This window comes from Sus scrofa, chromosome 3 (assembly GCF_054392235.1).
Source record: "Sus scrofa isolate SSC_HxYL_T2T_F1_AM1 chromosome 3, Sscrofa_HxYL_maternal_Yorkshire_Landrace_v2.0, whole genome shotgun sequence".
Classification (NCBI taxonomy): domain Eukaryota; kingdom Metazoa; phylum Chordata; class Mammalia; order Artiodactyla; family Suidae; genus Sus; species Sus scrofa.
The window spans coordinates 66,917,023-66,937,589 of NC_139385.1; the positions used below are offsets into that span (position 1 = coordinate 66,917,023).

General features: G+C 44.2%; 2 protein-coding genes across 6 annotated transcripts in view; one reads left to right on the forward strand and one right to left on the reverse strand.

Moving 5' to 3' along the window:
* Window positions 1-2,249: 2,249 nt before the first annotated feature.
* On the forward strand, window positions 2,250-17,226 carry LOC100523177 (lysozyme g-like protein 2). Of its 3 annotated transcripts, XM_003124904.4 has the most exons (6): window positions 2,250-2,731; window positions 3,426-3,493; window positions 10,093-10,233; window positions 11,012-11,208; window positions 11,966-12,104; window positions 13,356-17,226. In XM_003124904.4, exons 2-6 carry the CDS (start codon window positions 3,451-3,453, stop codon window positions 13,472-13,474), a joined length of 639 nt encoding a protein of 212 aa, XP_003124952.1. In that variant the 5' UTR covers window positions 2,250-2,731; window positions 3,426-3,450; the 3' UTR covers window positions 13,475-17,226. The 3 variants fall into 3 exon arrangements, with proteins under 3 accessions (XP_003124952.1, XP_084874783.1, XP_084874784.1); XM_085018657.1 differs by lacking the exon at window positions 2,250-2,731 and having other exon boundaries at window positions 3,456-3,493; window positions 10,681-11,208; XM_085018658.1 differs by lacking the exons at window positions 2,250-2,731; window positions 3,426-3,493 and adding an exon at window positions 3,896-4,048 and having other exon boundaries at window positions 10,681-11,208.
* MRPL30 (mitochondrial ribosomal protein L30) overlaps window positions 9,617-20,567 on the reverse strand; it is a 28,953-nt gene continuing 18,002 nt past the window's right edge. The window contains exons 7-8 of one of the 3 annotated variants that reach the window (XR_014841413.1): window positions 14,158-16,995; window positions 9,617-10,228 (exon numbers count right to left, since the gene is read on the reverse strand). The gene's annotated coding sequence lies outside the window, so the exon portion shown is untranslated. Of the gene's footprint in view, window positions 10,229-14,157; window positions 16,996-17,237; window positions 20,544-20,567 lie in introns of those variants that run through there. The other 2 variants (XR_014841414.1, XR_014841415.1) reach the window with 2 other exon arrangements.

Below are 20,567 nucleotides of genomic sequence, written 5' to 3' on the forward strand. Positions count from 1 at the left end.
TATTGGACAAGTTCCATGCACATCATTACCCTTGTTACTGGTAGAGAAGATATAAAGTGACAACGAGCCACTGTGGATTCACTTGACTCATATTCGTTTGTTTTTTAAAATTACAATAGCATTTACAAACACCATAATGATGGGTAAATATCTGTGAGTGGAATTGTTTATTCAAACCACAGACAATGCTTTGCATGCAGACTGATCGATTTGAACCCATTTCAATAATTACTCGGCATAAATACAGTGGAAGAGCATGGATTTTGGAATCTTATAGTCCTGGGTCCAAACCCCAGCTATGCCACGTCCTACATGTGTTGTCTTTGACAAGTTTCCTAACTTCTCTGAATCTCGGTTTCCTTATCTCTAAAATAAAGGATAATATTGGGAGTTCTCATCGTGGCTCAGTGGTTAACGAATCTGACTAGGAACCATGAGGTTGCAGGTTCGATCCCTGGCCTTGTTCAGTGGGTTAAGGATCCGGCATTGCCATGAGCTGTGGTGTAGGTCACAGATGTGGCTCAGATCTCGAGTTGCTGTGGCTCTGGCATAGGCCGGTGGCTACAGCTCCGATTGGACCCCTAGCCTGGGAACCTCCATATGCTGAGGGTGCGGCCCTAAAAAGACAAAAGACAAAATAAATAAATAATAAAAATAAAATAAAGGATAATACCTACCTCACAAGATTGTTGAAGGATCAAATGACACAGTGTCCACAGCAAGCAGATGTGTGATGGCTGTCAAACAAATGTTTGTTGGTAGTCTCGCAACTTGGGTAAAGCTTAATAATCCACATGAGTTTGAAAAGAATTTGAATTGCAGAGGGCCTGGACTTTCAGACCTTCCTACCTGGGAGAACTTGTAGCCCCACTATCTGAAGATAGAGAAAAGAGTCAAGTAAGCACCAAATGTAACAGTCCTTTCAACGTTTTGTTTGTTGTATTTTTAGGGCTGCACCTGTAGCATATGGAGGTTCCCAGGCTAGGGGTCCAATCGGAGCTGTAGCTGTTGGCCTAGGCCACAGCTCACGGCAACGCCAGCTCCTTAACCCACCAAGCAATGCCAGGGATTGAACCCTCATCCTCATGGATGCTAGTCACATTCATTTCCACTGAGCCAGGACGTGTACTCCCATTTTGTTCTTAATTTTACTCTCTAGGAGCATCTAGGGACAGCTGCAGTCTTTACATAGTATCTCTTTCCTAACTCAATTCCTTGTCCATTTCTTCTCCCTTTCTTGAGCTGTCTCCTTGACCTGAGCCCCACAGAAGCCCCTGTACTGGGGTGGGGGGAGTGTGCTATGTACACAATGTCAGTGTGCTGCTGCCACTGTCACAGGTGGTATCCCGTGTGCTCTACAGGACTCTGCTGGAGCATCTGGACCCATCCAAAACCCCTTCTTAAAGAGTAGCCCTCATTGAGGTGGTGGCTTGGGCCCACCCTGAGCCACCATCCTGACAGTTGAGGCAGAATCATCACTGGCTCAGAACATACCCACCCTCCTCCCCTGGAATGCAAGGCTCAAGGCCACTTCAAGATCAGTCTGTTGGCAGAAGCAAAGGCAGTGGGGGAGAGTGGAGATGAGCTTCATGAGGACCTGTTCTCCTAGGGGTTGTGCTTGGCTCATTGCCAGGGAGCCTTTGTCTTCACTGACTCCTGCCCAAGCTCCCTCACCCCTCTGTTCACTTGGCGGATGTGTTGAAGGGTGAAGGGTGGGTGCAGTCTTAAAAACCTCTCACATGGGTGGCAGGACCCGTATCAGGCCCCCTCCCCCGCCTCTGGGAAGTGTGCTTTGCCTACTTCCAGAAGGTCCTTTCCGCTTCCTCTTTCTGCAGCTGCACAATGTGCTCCATCTCTTCCTTTAGACAGAAGTGTGAAGACAGTCCATCCCTGAAGACATTTTCATCTCTGCCCAGATCCTTTTTCCTTCATTTCCTCAGGAAGTTCAGGAAACCAGCACCAGCATTGCTGTTCCTGGCTTTGCATTGACCTCCCAAAGCAGGTGGATGCTCTTGGCTCTGGGCATCAGAGGCAGAATTCTCTGGCTCTCAAGGAGCCAAGTTCCCCTACCGAGATCATGTGACGCCTTGGATGAAGATCATGGGACAGTGGAAGGAGGAACGAAGAGCAGGAGGCTCAGCATTTCAGGAAAACAACCCATCCAGGAAAGGGAGCTTCTCTTTTTTCCTGTTTATATCTCTTTTTAAAGCTAATTATCTGTTTCTGGTTCTCAAATTCAGAAGCTGTTTGCCTAGCACAATTTTAGATACCCAGAAGCAGTCCACCAAATACATGCCTCCAGTACAACTTGAGGGCTCACTAGCTTAATTAATTAATAGTAGTTAATACATGCTTTCAAATCCTTTTATTAAAAGGGCCACCTAAATGCAAAGTACCATTATCATCAAACTTAATGAGGTTGGTGGTTTAAAGAGAGGGCTTTCAAGCATATATAAAGCTCCTCCCAGAGCGGTGGTACAGGGTGAAGGTAAGCAGAGGCAGAGTCTGCGGAGCTGGTGTTTAAAAGCTCCTCCCGGCAGGAGAACCACGTTGCAGTTAGCTCGGGTTGAAGCCAGGTGCTTGGAGATTTACCGACTAATGGATTCTCAAACTTAAGCCTATGTTATAGAACAAAGGCCACTGCTTTGAAAAATCCTAACAGGCTGCTGCTGAATTTGGAAGATCTTCTCCAACAGAGAGGGGGGATTTGCTCTGCAAGGTTGCAAACCAGGTCAGTCCTAGTCTTGTCTCTTCTAAAACACGCAAACTGCCTTTTGAACGAAACCAAGAATAGAATCAATATTGGAAGAAATGGAGCACTGCAGAATTCTTCTGCCTCATGACCTTGAATGCTCCTCTTGGTGGTTTCTTTTGATTTTCTAAGGAGACTGTAGAATGAGAATGGAAATAAAATTATGTCATGACCTTGCTTGGAGAGGGGTGGGTGTGTGTGTGTGTGTGTAGGTAACATATGTAAGGCCTTCATGGGCTCTTGTCCATATGAAATTGGGTTAAAATGAGTTAGGAGTTTATGCTTAGGAAAGAGGGTGATCCAACGAGCCATATGCTGAGTCTATGAGAATAACTTGGAATGGGAAAAAGAGTACCAAATTGGAAATGAGTCCATGGAGGTTCCCAGGCTAGGGGTCGAATCGGAGTTACAGCTGCTAACCTACACCACAGCCACAGCAATGTGGGATCTGAGCTGCGTCTGCAACCTACACCACAGCTCACGGCATTGCTGGATCCTTAGCCCACTTAGCAAGGCCAAGGATAGAACCCGCGTCCTCATGGATGCTAGTCAGATTTGTTAACTGCTGAGCCACGACGGGAACATCTTAACTTTTTTTTTTAAACCAAAGCAAGTTTCTATAGGAAGCTTTCAAGTTTGAAAATTAACCAGTTTCTCTTTCAAATCACCACAGGTGCTGTAGGATAAGACTCACCAACATGCTATCTGTTGTCCTGTTTGGGGGACTTTTCGCCCTCATTGGTAAGTCACTGATTGATGTTTAGCATTATTTGCAAGGGGTCCCCCGAAACATCCAGCCCAGTCATGAATCAGAAAGAGCAATGATTACTTGTCACAGAGGGGTGGGCTCTGCTGACCAGCCCAGCCATCAATCAACTGCTTATTTCTGTAGTTAAGAGTGTATTCTGCTTGCCAAGTAGGTGAAGGCATTATCATCATCAGTGGAAATTTACCGAACAGGGTTTGGGGAGGCGAGATATATGAAGGGAGGATTGTCAATATCAGGCAGTGATTAGGAGCTAAATGATTATGGATGGAAAAAATACTCTGGGAAGAGTTTAGAAGAAAAGAGTTCACATCCAATCAGCATGTTGAGAGCAAAAAGGCATTTAGGGGGGACATGACAGTGGAAGAATGCTTCATGTTTTACTAAGAGAAGAGAAGAACCTGCTGGATGGGAAGAATAACTTTAATCAAGGCACAGAGGCCTCAATACATGAAAAGCATGTGAGATACAGTAAGCAGGTGAGTGTGACCGGAACAGAACAGAAGATTTCTGAGGGGAAGGCTGGAAAGGTAAGCTGACGGGATGGTAAAAGACCTTGAATAAGAAGGAGTTTTTTTATGGCACAGCAGGTTAAGGATCTGGCATTGTCACTGCAACAGCTTTGGTCACTGCTGTGGGTCGGTTCCATCCCTGACCCCAGGAATTTCCACATATATATATGGAATATATATATGTGTGTGTATGTATATATACACTTCAGTTTAAAAATGGAAAAGATGTAATGTGAGAAAAAAGAATGTATATATGTATGTGTGACTGGGTCATCTTGCTGTGCAGTAGAAAATTGACAGAACACTGTAAGCTAGCTATAATGGAAAAAATAAAAGTCATTATAAAAAATAAAAAAATAAAAATGGAAACAATGTTCAAATTGTCCTTATTAATAGAGTGATGATTAAGAAGACACTGTTTCCAAAATGTTTAATTTTAAACTTGGAAAGATGAGGCTACTGAAAAGTGGTCATTCACAGTGATTTAAGGGCCCAGCCAGGGTAACATTGTTTAAAATGTTTACTCCTCCTTTAACTGCAGGTGGGAGCTGAGCTGTATAGCCAGTAGGGCTAATTATGAGCTGCCAGCCTGTTTAACTGAAAGGCTACTGTAATTAAGAAGGGCCTGTGTGTTTATGAGGCCGACACCAGTAGTGTAAGGGCCATGGTCACATTCCAATTCCTTCTCCGTTTTTTTGGCTGCACCCTTGGCATGCGGAAGTTCCCAGGCTAGGGATCAAACCTGCACCACAGCAGTAACCTGAGTCACTGCAGTGTCAACACCGGATCCTTAACCCACTTCATGAAGAAACTCCTCCAATCCCGATAAAGCAGTGGTTCCCAAACTTCAGATATGTAAGAGTCAGCTGGGAATCCTGACTAGAGTGCAGATTCTTTGGCCTTATAACCAAAGAGTCTGGTTCCATAGACTTAGTATGAGGAGTCTGGAGATAAAGCATGCTTAACAGGCCTCCCATATCAAGTTGACACCTGTGACCTGTGGGCCATACATTGATATAGCAAAGGCTGCCTTCCCAGTAAAAGGAAACTGAACCTGTTGATATTTAAAGAATTTAGAGATCCAGGTAATTTAGAGAATTCCTTTACTTCTCATTCATTCATTTATCCAACCATTCATCCATTCAACAAATGTTTTCTGAATTTCAATTTGGTGCCGGGCACTGTTCTAGATGCTAAGGAGGATACAGCAAAGGAAAAAAATGTTCCAGTGAGAGGAATGGGGTGGGGGGGAGAGAAAAATGCCAAGTGCTATTAAGTGATATAAATAAAATAATGTAAGGACATGGGAAACAAGGAATGAGGCATGACCATGTTGCCTTTTTAATACAAGGAGACAAGAAAGGCTCTCCAATAAAGTAACTTTTTAAAAAAGCTTTGTTACAGAAAGTTTAAAACATACAAAATAGGAAGAGAATAATTTAATAAACTCCCATGTACCCATCATCTAGCTTCTATGATTTTCAACAATTTGTAGTTCCCGGTTGTGAATGACATTAACATTAGTCATTAGTTATTTATATATAATAATAGCTTCAAAATAACTATTCCGACATTACCAACCATCAAGGACACTGTTAATATACTTTAAGATTTTCTTGTTAATCTTTTTTGTCTTTTTTTTTTTTTTTTTAATATGGAAGTTCCTAGGCCAGGGAATCAGAGCTGCAGCTGCCAGCCTACACCATGGCCACAGTAACGTGAGATCTGAGCCACATCTGTGACCTATATCACAGCTCACAGCAACGCTGGATCCTTAACCCACTGAGCAAGGCCAGAGATCGAACCTGGATCCTCATGGATACTAGTCAGGTTTGTTACCACTGAGCCACATTGGGAACTCCAGATTTTCTTGTGAATTTTTTACGCTCATGGAATACATTCTACTATGTAGACAAACAATGGGGATTTTAGGGGTGCCATAGCAGAAAATCTGACTGTAACTTTGAGTCAGCGCTCCTTATTTGAGGTTCTGAAATAGCAGATTCAGCCAACTGGGGATGGTGTAGTTCTATAGCACAGTACTTATTGAAAAAACCTGTGTAAAAGCAGATCCACCAAGTTCAAACACATATGATTCAAGGGTCAACTATACTCAACACTGACATGTTTTCAAGTCATTTGAAATAGTTCTCTATGTGTTAAGTTTTCAGCTAATAGAGGGTTAGGTTTATTTTTCATTTTTTAGGATGTCTTTTTTTCTATTTGAATTAATACTTTAATTATGGAAATAGTTAGAAGTCACCTAAATTGAAAACTACAAAGAGGTACATTTAGAGAAGCCTAATCTCTATCCCTATCCTTTTTACCCTCACTTTCTCCTCCAATAATTAACAGTCTTTTTTAGGTTTTGGTTCATCCTTGTATTGTGTCTTTTGCAAAGATAAGAAAATTACACACATGCAAAGACACACACACACACACACACAATCATATGTTTTCCCCTTTCTCAGTAAATACTGATCTGTATTTTCCCTGGAGATAATTTTGCTGTATAAAGTTCTTCCTCTTTCCTTTGACAGCTACGTAGCCTTGTGTGGAGGTAGCTGGTTCGACCAGTCCCTTATTAATGACCTTTGCATTGTTTCCTGTCTTTGATGTTACAAACAGTGTTTAACCAACAGTCTATTGCAAAGCCCCCTCCACAGCAATGGATGAGACGATGTATGTTCCCTCACAGCATCAGCCACAGTTACACTGTCAAACTTGCATTCTTGACAATTAAATAGGTAAAAGTAGTATCTTGGTAACATTTTATCATGGCATTCTCTTCTTTGGAGTGTGCTTGTGCACCTTTTTTAATGTTTAAGGATGTTTTTTGGTCTATGAACTGTCTATTCATATCTTTTGCTGGTAAGATGGTGTTTGAACAGAGATCTGAAGGCAATGAAGCAACAAGTCATGTCTACATCTGGTGGGATAGAGCTCTAGGCAAAAGGAACTGAAAATACTGATGGACTGAGGAAGGAACTTGCCCAGTCCATTGAAGAATAAGCAAGGAGAAAAATGTGACTGGGGAAAAAAAAAGAAAAGGAGTTTCCTGGTAGCTCGGCAGGTTAAGATCCAGTGTTGTCACTGCTGTGGCTCAGGTCACTGCTGTGGTACAGGTTTGATCCCTGGCCTGGGCACTTCCGCATGCTCCAGGCAAGGCAGGAAAAAAAAGTAACTGGAGAAGACTGAGGGGAGAAGAAGTCAGAAAACAAGCAGATGGCCAGATTGGGTGGAGCTCGAGGCCACCGTGCAGACGTGGCCAGTCCCCTGAGTGATGGGAAGGAAGACTGGTGTGATCCCAAGATGTGTCAACAAGACCATGGCTGCTGATGGACAGCAGACTTCGAGAGTGGAGAAGGGGGTCAGTTAGGAGGCTGTTATAATAATCCAGACGAGCAGTGATGGTGGTTTGGACCATGGCGTTAAAAGAGGTGGGGAGAAGAGGTCAGACTCTGGATATATGTTTTCTGTCTGCACCCTCACTCCTGAGCCTTGTGCTTCAGTTTCACAGTCATCTGTGTTGTGGGATCTGTCCATTTGCTCACTCACATGTGTTTCCCACACACACCATAGGCGCAAGATACTACACCAAGGCTCCGGAGAAGGTCAATGCCATGGTCCTGCTCTGCCTCACGTGGGAATCCACCCAGCTTAGAGAAGTTAAGGGCTTTCCTGGTTTCTGCTGCTTTTATAATCTAGATAGGCTTTTTTAGCATCTTGAGTTTACTTGAAAGTTTCACCATCTGACTTTTTGGTCCATTTATCATTCCTTTTTTGCCTGTCTCTAGATGGTCGTCAGCAGATTGTGCCTGTATTTTTGTTTTGGTGTGTTTTGCTTGTTAAAAAATTCATCCTTTTAAAGAGTTTATCTTTAGAGTTGCTTTGTTTCCTTTGAAGATAAATATTTATAAGGAAGCGCTCCATTGGTTGTGTGCCTAATTCTAAGAGAATCTCTCTGTCCAGTTAATCAGAACTAGACTGCTGGGGAAAGGGTAAAATCCGCCTCCTAGTAAAAACACCATTCACAATACTAGGGAAGCAATATAGGTTTTCACATCAAATGTGCTAACAAATATAATTTCTTACAACAAAAATTTGTGTTCTTAAGGAACAAGTAAACAATCTTAAGAACTATTAGGAGAAACTTTTCAACTTACAGAAGAGCCTTTATCTCCTTTTTTTGGCTTGTTTTGCTTAATGCTTTCAATTTTTTTTTTAAATTATAGTTGACTTACAGCAACTGGAGCAATATTGTCTCACAGGCTTCTTCTGTGCAGTATAGTGACCCAGTAATATATATATTACTGTATATGTATATATTCTTTTTCTCATATTATCTTCCATCATGTTCTAACACAAGAGATTAGATAGAGTACCCTGTGCTGTACAGTAGGACCTCATGGCTTATCCATTCTAAATGTAATAGTTTGGATTTACTAACCCCAAACTCCCAGTCCATCCCACTCCCTGCTCCCGCCCCCTTGACAACCACAAGTCTGCTCTGTGAGTCTGTTTCTGTTCTGTAGATAGGTTCATTTGTGCTTTATTTTATTTTATTTATTTATTTTCATCTTTTTGCTATTTCTTTGGGCTGCTCCCACAGCATATGGAGGTTCCCAGGCTAGGGGTCGAATCGGAGCTGGAGCCACCAGCCTACACCAGAGCCACAGCAACGCAGGATCTGAGCCGTGTCTGCAACCTACACTACAGCTCACAGCAACACCGGATCATTAATCCACTGAGCAAGGGCAGGGACTGAACCTGCAACCTCATGGTTCCTAGTTGGATTCGTTAACCACTGGGCCACGACGGGAACTCCTATTTTATTTTTTTATTTTGCTTTTTAGGGCCATGCTGCAGCATCTGGAGGTTCCCAGGCTAGTGTTCGAACTGAGATGCAGCTGCCAACCTACACCACAGCCACAGCCACAGCAATGCAGGATCTGAGCTGTGTCTGCAACCTATACCACAGCCCATGCAAAGCCAGATCCCTAACCCACTGAGTGGGGCCAGGGATCAAACCTGCATTCTCATGGTTACTAGTTGGGTTCTTTACCACTGAGCCATAATGGGAACTCCCATTTGTGTCATATTTTAGATTCCACACAGAAGTGATATCATATGGTATTTGTCTTTCTCTTTCTCACACTCACTTAGTATGAGAGTCTCTGGTTGTATCCACATTGCTGCAAATGTCATTATTTTATTCTTTTTTATGGCTGAGTAGTAGCTCATTGTATATATGTATCACATCCTTTTAATCCATTCATCTATTGATGGACATTTAGGTTGTTTCCGTGTCTTGGCTATTGTGAATAGTGCTGCAATGAACATACGGGTACATGTACTGTCTTGAATTGTAATTTTGTCTGTATATATGCCCAGAAGTGGGACTGCTGGATCATATGGTAGTTCTGAGGAACCTCCATAGTTTCCCATAGTGATTATACCAGTATACATTCCCACCAACAGTGAAGGAAGATTCCCTTTTCTCCATTTACCTCCTTTAGTAAATAGAATTGGACAGAAACTCACTTCATAGAGATAAAATAAAAAATAAGAATAGATTAACTTAAATTTTTATGTTAGCTTAATTTTATTTCCAATTTTATTAGACTTACTCAACTTCATAATGTGATATAAAATGAATATTTTAAGTTAATGATACCCTTCTTTCTCATCTTCCTAAACAAAGGCCATTATTAATTTATATTCCCAGAAGCATTTGTGTCAGAAGTGTCTTAAAATTTCTCTCAAAGTTTTTACTTAAAACTATTGGCAATTTTCATTCTGATCAAGACTGTAGAAAATGGTTTTGAAACATATAACATGTGATTGTCATAATACTTTGCACAACATTTAGAATTAGTGCTGTATTAAATTGTTTCAGGATGGAGTAGATCGCTTTGTCTAGTGAGCCATTCTGGGCTCTTGGAGAGGAGCTTGGGAAGGAATAAACCTATGGCTTTGCCTTTGGTTTAGTGATACGCATTAGAGCAACTGGAGCAATATTTTCTCACAGGCTTCGTGTGAATTATCATTCTGCTCTGCAGGCACTTCCAGGGGCTCACAGTCCTTCACTTACTCCATGAACTCTCGCCTGCATCCCCGCCTGTACCATGGCTGCTATGGTGACATCATGACCATGGAGACCTCTGGTGCAGCCTGTGACATCAACAGGTTGATATCCTGCGGTGAGTAAAAAGCCAGACAAGCATGTGGTTAACCTCCTTTCATCATTTTCAGACTCTTTCTTGGGAAGTAGCTTAATTTTGAAAAGGCATAATCATTATTATAGGAATAATATCACAATGAAAACCTGGAGGAAAACAGAATCCTGACCTACTTAACAAACTGCTTCTTTTCATTTTCAATTCGTCCTTTCCAAACCTGGTCCAGATGTGTTTACTTCTACATATTGAAATGATTGCTTACATAAAACATCAAATGCTGGCTTTGCTTTTTGTTTGTTGTTAAGTTTATCTTCATGTTGTAGTATGGCATTTTAAGCAAGCCTCTTGCTCTCTGTACATCCTCTCTTATGTAATTCTGTTCCAAAGTCTTCATGTTATCTTAGTATTAGCGTGTCAGAGCTAGAAGCAACTACAAGGTGAATCTGATCCTACCTTCCCAATTTACAGATAAGACAACTGACGCTCAGCCAAGAGGAGAGACTTTTCAAAGGCCCAGAGCTAGGTAGGGGCAGAACCAGACTTAGACCTAGGTTGGCTTTCTTCTAGTCCGATGCAGCAAACGTGGCAGAAAACAGAAGAATGAGAAAGAAAGCAGAAGTATCTGCCTGGAGTTGTGGACTGCTTTGGGTTTACGCCAGCAGAGATCAAAACATCCAAACACGGTCGTCCAAGCTGCGGGCCGCCGTGGGGCACAGTCAGGAGTTGTGGCTAATATATTAAACTCTGAAAAAGGCCCTCTTCTGGAGTGGAGGAAACAGTTTCTTTTCAATTGACGTAGGCATCCACGGTTCTGAAATGTTTGCTGAGATGGATCTGAGGGCCTTGAAGCCTTACCGAACGCTGATCAAAGAAGTCGGGCTGAGGCACTGTGTGGACCCAGCTCTCATTGCTGCCATCATCTCCAGAGAAAGCCATGGGGGCACCATCCTGCTAGATGGCTGGGACCACAGAGGACTTAAATTTGGCTTGATGCAGGTACTTGTCTAGAAACTGCCCACTTCCCCTTCCTGATGGAAGCTCAATCCAAACTGGAAATGTACTTGCATTTATTCTAGGCTTCAAAACACTGGCACTTGCATCATTTCTATTGGGATTTCTGTAACATGTCTTTGGTGTTTCGTTCAAGATATACCAGTTATTCTATATCTTTTCAAAAAGTATTTTATGAGTTTTGTCACTACAATTTACAATTAATAGTATGTAATGTATTTAAAAAGAGAAAATCTTGTAAAGGTTACTACATAGGTAAGCTCTTGGGGTTCACGAAGCAGTAAATTTCATCCATGTAGATCAAAACATTATAATTAGACCCTCCTTGAACCAAGTGGTTCTTTGGGCAAAGTGGAAGAAGGGGAGACAAATTATTGGGAAATTTGCTTCCAGCCTTTATTTTTAAATTGTCTGAGATACCTGGCTTCTGGCCTCACCAGTAAGAAAGAAAAATTCTATTTTTGACTGCAAATACCTAGACTTTGGGTGCTAATTATTTGTTTTGAAATAACTTTTTCATTTATTTACTTAGAGTGCTTAACTAAAACTATGCCACTTCTACTCCCAGCTCTTACTTTGTTTCTCTGACTCTCTTTCCTATGAAATGAAAGGGCTGTAGAATTGATTCTGTGGGAATAAAGAAAAGCAGCAAGGCCAGTGTTTATGACCTTGAACAAAGGAGGAGAAATCAGAAAATGTATTGCTTCATCCAGATCCTGACATTATTATATGAATTTTCTAGCTCGATAAAAAAATTCATCACCCGGTTGGTACCTGGGACAGCAAAGAACACCTTTTGCAGGCTGTTGGGATTCTAACAGACAGAATTAAGGCAATCCAGAAAAAATTTCCCACGTGGAGTGTGACTCAACACCTCAAAGGTAGGCTTCAAGGGGCAGCAGTGGGCCTGGGAGGGGCCCTAGTGCTCTCTGAAGCACGAGTTCCTTGGGGTGGTTTTCCTTCTCGCCTTCCAATCCCCTTCTGCCAGAAGGTTGGGTTCTCATTACATCTCTTATTGGTTATTGAGCCACTGAGTGATGCCTTGTAAGTTAGTGCAATAGTTTAAAAGAATATGTTTGCCTTCCTCTGATAGGTTGTTTCCCTGGTGCAAGAAGCTGTTACCCACTTTCAGTATTATTTGAACAAATGTTCACTCTGTGAACATTCTCAGTGACATCAGGGCTTTAGGTACCATGCTATCTATGTCCAATGCAAGAGCTCTGCTTAGCTGATCACAGACCCGGCTCAGGCTCAGCATCTCACCAGGATCCCACTATAAATTTTCTTTTTCTTCTGTATTTTTTGTCTCAAGAAAGGTGCCATAATATATCCATTCATCTTAGCCAGAGAAACCAGATTGTTTTCTTAGGCTTTCTGGTTCCTTCTCCCTTCACATCCAACCACAGCAATTTGTACTAAATCTGTCTCCTATAGATCCATGTATGTAAATAACACGTTCCTTCCATCTTTAATGGTCTTAATTTAAAGTAAATGGTTACTGTTTTCTATTTCAAGGTCCTTGAAGGCAGGGAACAGGACCAGGGGTCTTTTTCTCTAGACATCCAAGCAGAGCATAATTATGTTAAACACATGTGTGACTATGGAAGATTAACCTTCTATTAGGGTATAACAGACACTTGCACACTCATGCATATTACACACATACATCTAAAAAGGAATGAGTGTGTTTTGGGAGTTGCGCACTGTGCACTCAGCATGGCACCCATCCTGATACAGAATAGGTGAGAATTTACTGAATGAATGAATGAGTGAATAAATAAATGAGGGCATTATTGAATGACTGAGAGAATGTTACAAGCATTCTCAGACTGAAGACTTGCTGAGGATCTAGTTTTGCCAGGCCTGCACTCCATAAGGAGCAAATCTGCTTTTTTTTTTTTTTGCATTAGGAGAAACAAGTCTTTAATAAAAAGAGAGAGAGAAGGGGAGCAATCTGGAACGTTTTCAGTGATTCCTCAGGTTGTGGCTCCTTTGAGGAGGGAGGAAAGGGAAAGAGGATCTGGCTGTCTGCTTTGGGAGATGTGCCTGGACAGCCGATGTCCTAGGAATGCTCATGTCTTATTTCTGATGAAAGTTAACTATTTCAATCTGAACCTCTGGTTTCATTTCAGGTGGTCTCTCAGCCTTCAAATTGGGAACTGAATCCATTGCCAGCCTCACGGACATAGAGGATGACCTCGTCAATGATATTTTAGCCCGAGCTAAATTCTATAAGAGACATGGCTTCTAGGCTCCGTGGTGGGCCAGGCTGCCAGGGGCGCAGAGGCCCCACTTTCAGGGTGTGATGTGGATGTGTTATCCCCAATGCTGGCAAAGGAATGGTTGCAATTATGACAGGAAATTCATCTCTCACTTTCTTAGTGTAAATGAGCATTAAAAAAGGAAAATCCACCCAGTTCACATTATGGTTCCCATGAAATATGTATAGACATATGCATAATTATTGTGTAGTCAGGGTGAATATCATAGCGAGTGACATTTTACCAAATTCTTAAGAATAAGCCAACATATTCCAGTCAGGCCTCATTTTAGCCCATGATTTCAGTGCCCACCTACTCCCTGTCTTACCAGGATTGCTCATAAGAAGAGGGCCTGTTCCCTTGTGGTGCAGCAGGTTCAAGATCCAGCATTGTGGCAACTGTGGCGCAGGTTCAATCCCTGGCCTGGGAACTTCCTCCTGCCATGGATATGGCCAAACAAAACAAACCAGAGGACACCCTGACCTGAGTCTTTGTCCTTTGCCCAGTGTCTGCGCAAGCCACTGGAGCTTGCCTTGTGACGGTGGCCTGACTCACAGCCTCTGAGACTGGAGGGCCCAGGTCGGATTCTGGCTCCCTGGTACCCACGAGCCAACCATGGAGGGGCTGAGCTTCCTCAGGGGAGGCATTCCCTGCCCCTCAGTGCCACACCTACCTTCTGTGTTCTCCCTTGTTTGCCGAAGAGCCAGGGACCAACATCTTTTCTTTCATTTTCAGTAGTTGCTGTCACACGCTCCTTCTGTTCTCCACAAAACAGAAGGGATCTGTTCTCCACAAAACGTGACTGAAGACAAGCATTTGCTATGGCTTTGTGGGTGAAGTAAGAGTAACCAATTCTGGAAATTTTAAGCGATAAAAGGCAATTACCGAAAGGCTACTGAAAAGCTCACAGAGCCAAAGACAAGGCCAAGGACAAGACACCAGGCAACTCTGGTGACCCTGAGGCATGAAGGAATTAGCGCTCTCATTGCATAAATGGACCCCAGTGACTTTTTCTGACACCCTTCCATCTTTCAGCTTCACCTCAGAGTCCCAGGAGTGACTCTGGTGGACTCGTTCTGGATCATGTGCACACTTGCAGGTCGACTACTCTGCTTTCTGGTCTTGCCCAGACAACACAGTGGGGAAGAGACAATTCTCTGGAGGGAAACCTGGCACGCTTTGTGGCTTCTACTTCCATACTCGGGAGGAAACATAAATTGGAGTGGGAAGCCCTCAAGGTCCCTGCCAATGCAGCCCCCTCTGGGCCTTTAGCTCCCTGCAGAAATGTTCAGTGGCTGTTTCTGTGCATCACTTCTTCTCCTGAGGAAGAATCAAAATCATATCTACTTACCTCTGGGCCCCCCAGAAGAAAGCCAAGTAAACCCTTCTCTGCTCAGTGACCTCAACCCTGCCAGAAGATGTGGCCCAGGCAGAACTGGGACCCTGGGTCCCAGTGGTCCACTGGTGGAGCAGCACTGCAGCATGTGGACCTGCACCTTTGATGACTGGCTGAGAACCATGCTGTACCGGTTGTGAGATATTTTGATCATCATTCTGCATGTGGGCAATCTAGGCTATTCTCTGGATGTTCATTTTGCTCAAGGATGATTTCCTCTGTGAGGGAAAAACCACATGCATGTACTCCATCTGATCACCAACCCTCTCAATGTCACTACCAAAGCAATAAACTACATCCAGGTGAGGTAATTTTCCAGTGATGGGAAAGACAAGAAAGCAGTGTGGTGACTGAGACTCCGAATCGATTCCCCCATTCTCTTTGTGGCTGGGATCCAGATGTTCTAGAGCAGAGCCCATATTTAAGGTGCCATAGTTTGGTTCGTGTAGAAGCAGAGCCTGAGACAAGGATTCAGGTGCAGGGAGTTTGTCTGAGAGATGCAGGGAATGCTGGTATGAAGTGGTTCAGGAATACAGGGAAGGGAAGACAGCCAATAAAATATGTGTCATCGAGCCAGCAACCATGATGGGCACTGGAGCTTGGTCCTCCAGGCAAACGTCAAGGAAGGGTACAAAACACACACTTGCAAATTGTTACAGCAAAAGGACAAGGAGCTGGGGTATTTCTACATCGGCTTCTAAGAGCCATTGACTGAGGTGGCTGCCTGTTGTGGGGAGAGCATGTTAATTCCTTGCTTGTCTGGTCTGTCATGCAAGTGGGCAGTACGCTTATCTGTGCTTCCAAGGGAAAGAGGCTTTGGACATGGAGATGCAGATATGGGCAACTGGAAATCAACTGAGAATCCTGAAATGTCTTGGGATACAGGAAGGCCCCTGCTTGGGTGGGTGTAGAGTACAGAGCGTCCTTTCTCTCCACTTGCTCTCCAAAACACCCCCCTCTGCTTCCTCTAGCCCAATCCCCCTTAATAACTCCATGCTTTTAAGAACAAGTGCCTGCAACAGAGGTTTACCTCAGTCAAAGGAGCACAAGGGAAAACCTGGCCAGGGAGGGAGACGAAACACAAAGAACAAAATAAATTAAAGTCTCAAAGAAATTATCATGGCTCGTGGACATTCCCACTGTTTGGGTTCACTCAATATAGTCCTCAAAAAAGCTCTGTTGTTTACTTTTAAGAAGATGAAAGTTTAAAACATGGTTGAAGAGTTCTCTGGTGGCCTAGCAGTTAAAGGATCCTGTGTTGTCACTGCCATGGCTAGGGTTCGATTCCTGGCCCAGGAACTTCTGCATGCCAGGGACGTGGCCAACTCCCGCCTCCACACACACACACACCATGGCTGATGCTTTAAAAATGTGAAGTGCAGAAAGGGATGGGGGAAGGCATGGTTACAGATCATGCCCTTGAGGCTGAAGAGCTGGAATGCTTTGTAAGGACCTGAGGCTCTGGCATCCTGAGAAGAGCTGCACAAGGAGAGCAACTCAAGTCAGGTACAAATGGGATGCTCCTCATTTCTGTTCCACCTGCTTGTCTTTCTTTACTGGTTGTCCGGGGGTGAATTCCTACTTAATCCACAAACTCTAATTTCATAGCAGCAAAGAGTAGCAACCCCACTCCGGGGCTTGGCTTTACCAACTCTGTTTTTAACGTAATTATCACTGAGGAAAAACAGTTTTTCTAATGCTTAAAAGATGAAATAAGTCACTGTAGGCTGTTCTCTGTGATTTGAAACTGGCAAAAATATATGGAGTGTTCTAGGAGCCATGAGTGTGAGCATCTCATCTCACCTGTTTGATCATCCCACGTTAATGCCATGAGAAATTATGGGCTTGGCTTCCCCAGTTCTCTAAGTGGCTCTGTCCCTAAGTCCCTAAACATATCTTCCCCTAGCCTGCCTGCTTCTCTCTCCCACCATGGCCTTCCCTCCATCTCACATCCACAGCCCTTCCCTCTGCAGGATCTATGCTCCTCCACCTGTTCCCCAGGTCATCAGCCTCTTCTGAATTCAGGAGTCTACACCAACCTCCTCATTTGCTGAGGCTCTGCCTCCATGCCCCAGTCTTCCGTCATCGCTTCGTGCCTCTTTCCTGCACTTAATTCTAAAATTAAGACAGATGTTTACAAAGTGAACTTTTAGTCAAGATATTTTTATTAGGTTGTTCTTTCCAGTTTAAGGAATTGGAGCCAGAGAGTCTGGATTAGCATTTCCACAAGAACAAAAATTCTTGAGGATTTTTTGGAGTCCTCTCTAAAGAAAGAATTGCCTGCTCAGATGTTCTTTGAGTTTTGTGTCCATCCATGTATCTAAAATAAAAATGATCAGATAAAAACTTTGTTCCACTTTGTGTCCTTTATTAAAATTATAAAAAGCATAATAATTAGGTTAAATGTATGTGCACACATGTTTACTTTGATTTTATTGCAAGAACATAATTAACTGAATGAGGGATTGTCCTGGATTCTAGAATGTTTGTCAGAGTATCTTAAGGGAAGAAGATACAACTTAAGTCAATACAGTTCTGAAGGTATTGTTGTGGGGTTTATGGGGTGAAGAAAACACTGCTTTCCTCAGTGATGCTCTACACCACGGTGCTTGCAAAGATTTGCCCAGATGTGCAGTGAACAGGTTTAGTTTTTAGTTATTTATTTCTCTAGCTAGCTAGCTATTTATTTTCGCTCTTATTTACAGAGTAGTGCCAAGAGATAGGCTCTACCACATTTTGTCTCATATTCTCAGCGGACTTTGAAGACAGGTGAGGAGCATGAGGCTGTGGCATCTGTGGCTGGTTCTGGGCTTTGGGGCCTCCTCAAGGAGATCTGGGGAGAGTGTCCATACAGCCGAGATCTCTGGCAGTCGAGATTTATCACAGTGAAGACCTCAGAAGGGCCTGAAGTCCAGGACCTGCAGTGATGGCAGAGTTGGAGGAGGAATTTGTGAGAGCCACAGGTACCTTCAGAGTACAGAGGGTGCTTTGTGAGAGGGGAGAAGCCTTCTGCTCAAGGAGCAAAGAGATGAAGGTCACCACATTGTGCATTACTTCCCTAGGACTTATTTACTGCAAGTCTGGACCTTTTCACCACCTCACCCAACTCCTTTTTAAATTTTTTTTATTTTTGGCCATGCCCACAGCATGCAGAAGCTCCTGAGCCAGGGATCAAACCCGTACCACAGCAGTGACCAGAGCCACTGCAGGGATGCCAGATCCTTAACCCACTGACCCACCAGGGAACTCCTTTCATCCAATTCCTCTTTCCTCTGCCTATGGTAACTATAAGCCTGATCTCTTTCTCTGTGAGGTTGTTTGTTTTGTTTGTTTAGATTCCACATTTAAGTGAGATCACATATGTGATCTTTCTCTGACTTCCTTCAGTTAGCATAATGTTGTCAAGGTTCATTCATGTTGCAAGTGACAGAATTTCCTTCTTTTTATGGCTGAATAATATATATATATATATACACACACACCACATTTTGTTTATCCATTCATCTGTTGACAGACAATCTGTTTCCATGTCTTGGCTATTGTAAATAATGCTGCTATGAACATGGGGGTACAGAATAGACCCCTGGAGACAAAGCAGGGGTCTAGCTGGGGAACAAGTATATCTGAATGTGTTCTGGTGGGGGCTGGGGAGATGGTCCACTGAAACTGTGGTCCAAGGGCAAGGGTTCTGGTGACAGAGAGCAGCCTGGGCCGATGAAGACGGGGAAGGTAGGTAGGAGGCGGGTCTAATGACAGGGAAGACCCTGTGGCCAAGATGTGAAAGCTGTTGGGGAGGGGTGGGAGTGAAGATGAGGGCACAGTGGCCAGGAGACTCTTGAGCAAGCGGTAAGGCCAGCCATAGGAGGGGACATGCCCTTAAGAAGGGAGGGGCCTTGGTAGAGAGGGCTCTGGTAGCAGAGCAAAGCAAGTGATGAGGTGGAAAAGCTGGTGAGGGCAGGCCCAATGGTGAGGATGGAGAGAGTGAGGGAAAGCTGCTGGGAGTCCTTGAAGGGGGCCACTGAGAAGGTGGATGCCAGTATTATGGGGACTCAGAAAGAGGGCCGTGGACACTGAAGTGGGCACACAGTCACAGCAGCTTCTACAAGCTCCCCAAACAAGCAAAATGCCAGTTTTGTAAGATACCATATATGTACATATGTGGAAGACACCTCACAGCTGGGACAATGACAGAGAGCTGCTGACAGCTATCCCCAGCAGGGAGCTTGCCACTGGACAAGGGGCAGGGTCCGAGCCTGTCGGTCAGGGCACAACTGGGGCAGGGTGTCCTGGCAGGGATGGGGGCACCTGACCGTCACTCTCGTCCTGTTCCCTACACCCAATTTCTCACCCCCTAGGCCTCATTTCACACTTTCTTCCCTAGAGATTCTCCTTGAAGGTAAATCCAAGCTGTGCTGAGGCCCTGGAATTGCTGCAATCACGCTGCTCCCACAGAAAGCAGGGAGTGATGGGTCCCACTAGCAGAAGAGAAGGCAGGCCCTGTGCCCCCTGACTTCCTTCTGACAAGTTCTCTAGGCTGGGAAGCCAGCAGACTGGGTTACCTGTGGTAAAGGTAGAGTAAAGGCGACTCTAGGGAGGCTGAGGCTGAGCAGAATGCTCCCCAGGGGATACCCTCAGCAGCTTACACCCTGAGAGCCACAGGATTCGTACCAGCCACAGACCACCAGATGCAGCTGGAGCTGGTTAAGGCCCCTTTATTGCTGCTCAGCCAGAGTCCCCCGGGATGGACATTACAGGATTCGAGTTCTCATCAGATGATTTTGATAAGCGTTCAAGGACACAGAGTTCGGTCTGGATTGATGCTGCTGGGAAAGAGGTGGCTCTGACCTGTGTCTCCATGAGTCTGATCTGGAAGGCCACAGGAATGCAACGAGGCTAAAGCTGTGTGACCTCACATCACCCAGAGTAGGGGGAGTGGTTGTGTGTGTGCTGTCATTTTCTGGCTTGAACAATGCTCGTGTTTTCATCTGTGCTCATACGTGATGACGGAGTGGGCTGGTTTTGGCCCTGACCCATCAGTCTCAGAGCAGCCCAATCTGATGTTGGTGACTCTGTAACACTGCTTGTGCTCAACAAGGCACACCTGTTAGTGCCCGGCCAGCTTCCAGACACACCGAGGTGGGTGGTTCCATGCCTGTATCTTCCTAATGCCCCCATCTTTGGCCAATTCAGGCAAAGTCAGACCACAAGGCATTAATCCACAACATCCAGAATTTCACTTTTGAAGATTTTGCCGGCCGGGACCAGAAGGATGTCCGCAGGGCCTGGTCTTTGTTGGAGTAGGGCTAATTTCCCCTCTTCTGTCGTAGGACGTGGTGCTCACAATGGCTGCATGGCAGTGTTTAAGTTTTTGGGCAGGACATGTTGACCAACTGTAACACAGGCAATCATCGGAAGCAAAAGGATCATGAATTTGTAAGAAGTGCCTTAAAGCCAGGCAATGAAAACAAGTCCCAGAATGCAGCTGGGTCTTTTATGGAATCAGGTAGCTTTTTGTCTAACCTAATATCCACAGTTCTGCTTGCCCTGTAGTGTGTAAATGCAGCAGGAAGTAAACTTCCCTACGTCAGCTTAGAGGGAACGATGGTGTTCAAAGGGGCCTCAAGCATCCTGTCCAGTCTCTTCAGAATCCTGTCAGGATTGGGCTGTGGGCAGGTAGAATGTGCAGT

Coding starts and splice junctions, on each gene's coding strand:
- LOC100523177 (XM_003124904.4), top strand. CDS start 3,451: ATGCTATCTGTTGTCCTGTTTGGGGGACTTTTCGCCCTCATTG. Junction 10,234..11,011: donor CAACAGGTTGATATCCTGCG/GTGAGTAAAAAG, acceptor CAATTGACGTAG/GCATCCACGGTTCTGAAATG. Junction 11,209..11,965: donor TTAAATTTGGCTTGATGCAG/GTACTTGTCTAG, acceptor TGAATTTTCTAG/CTCGATAAAAAAATTCATCA.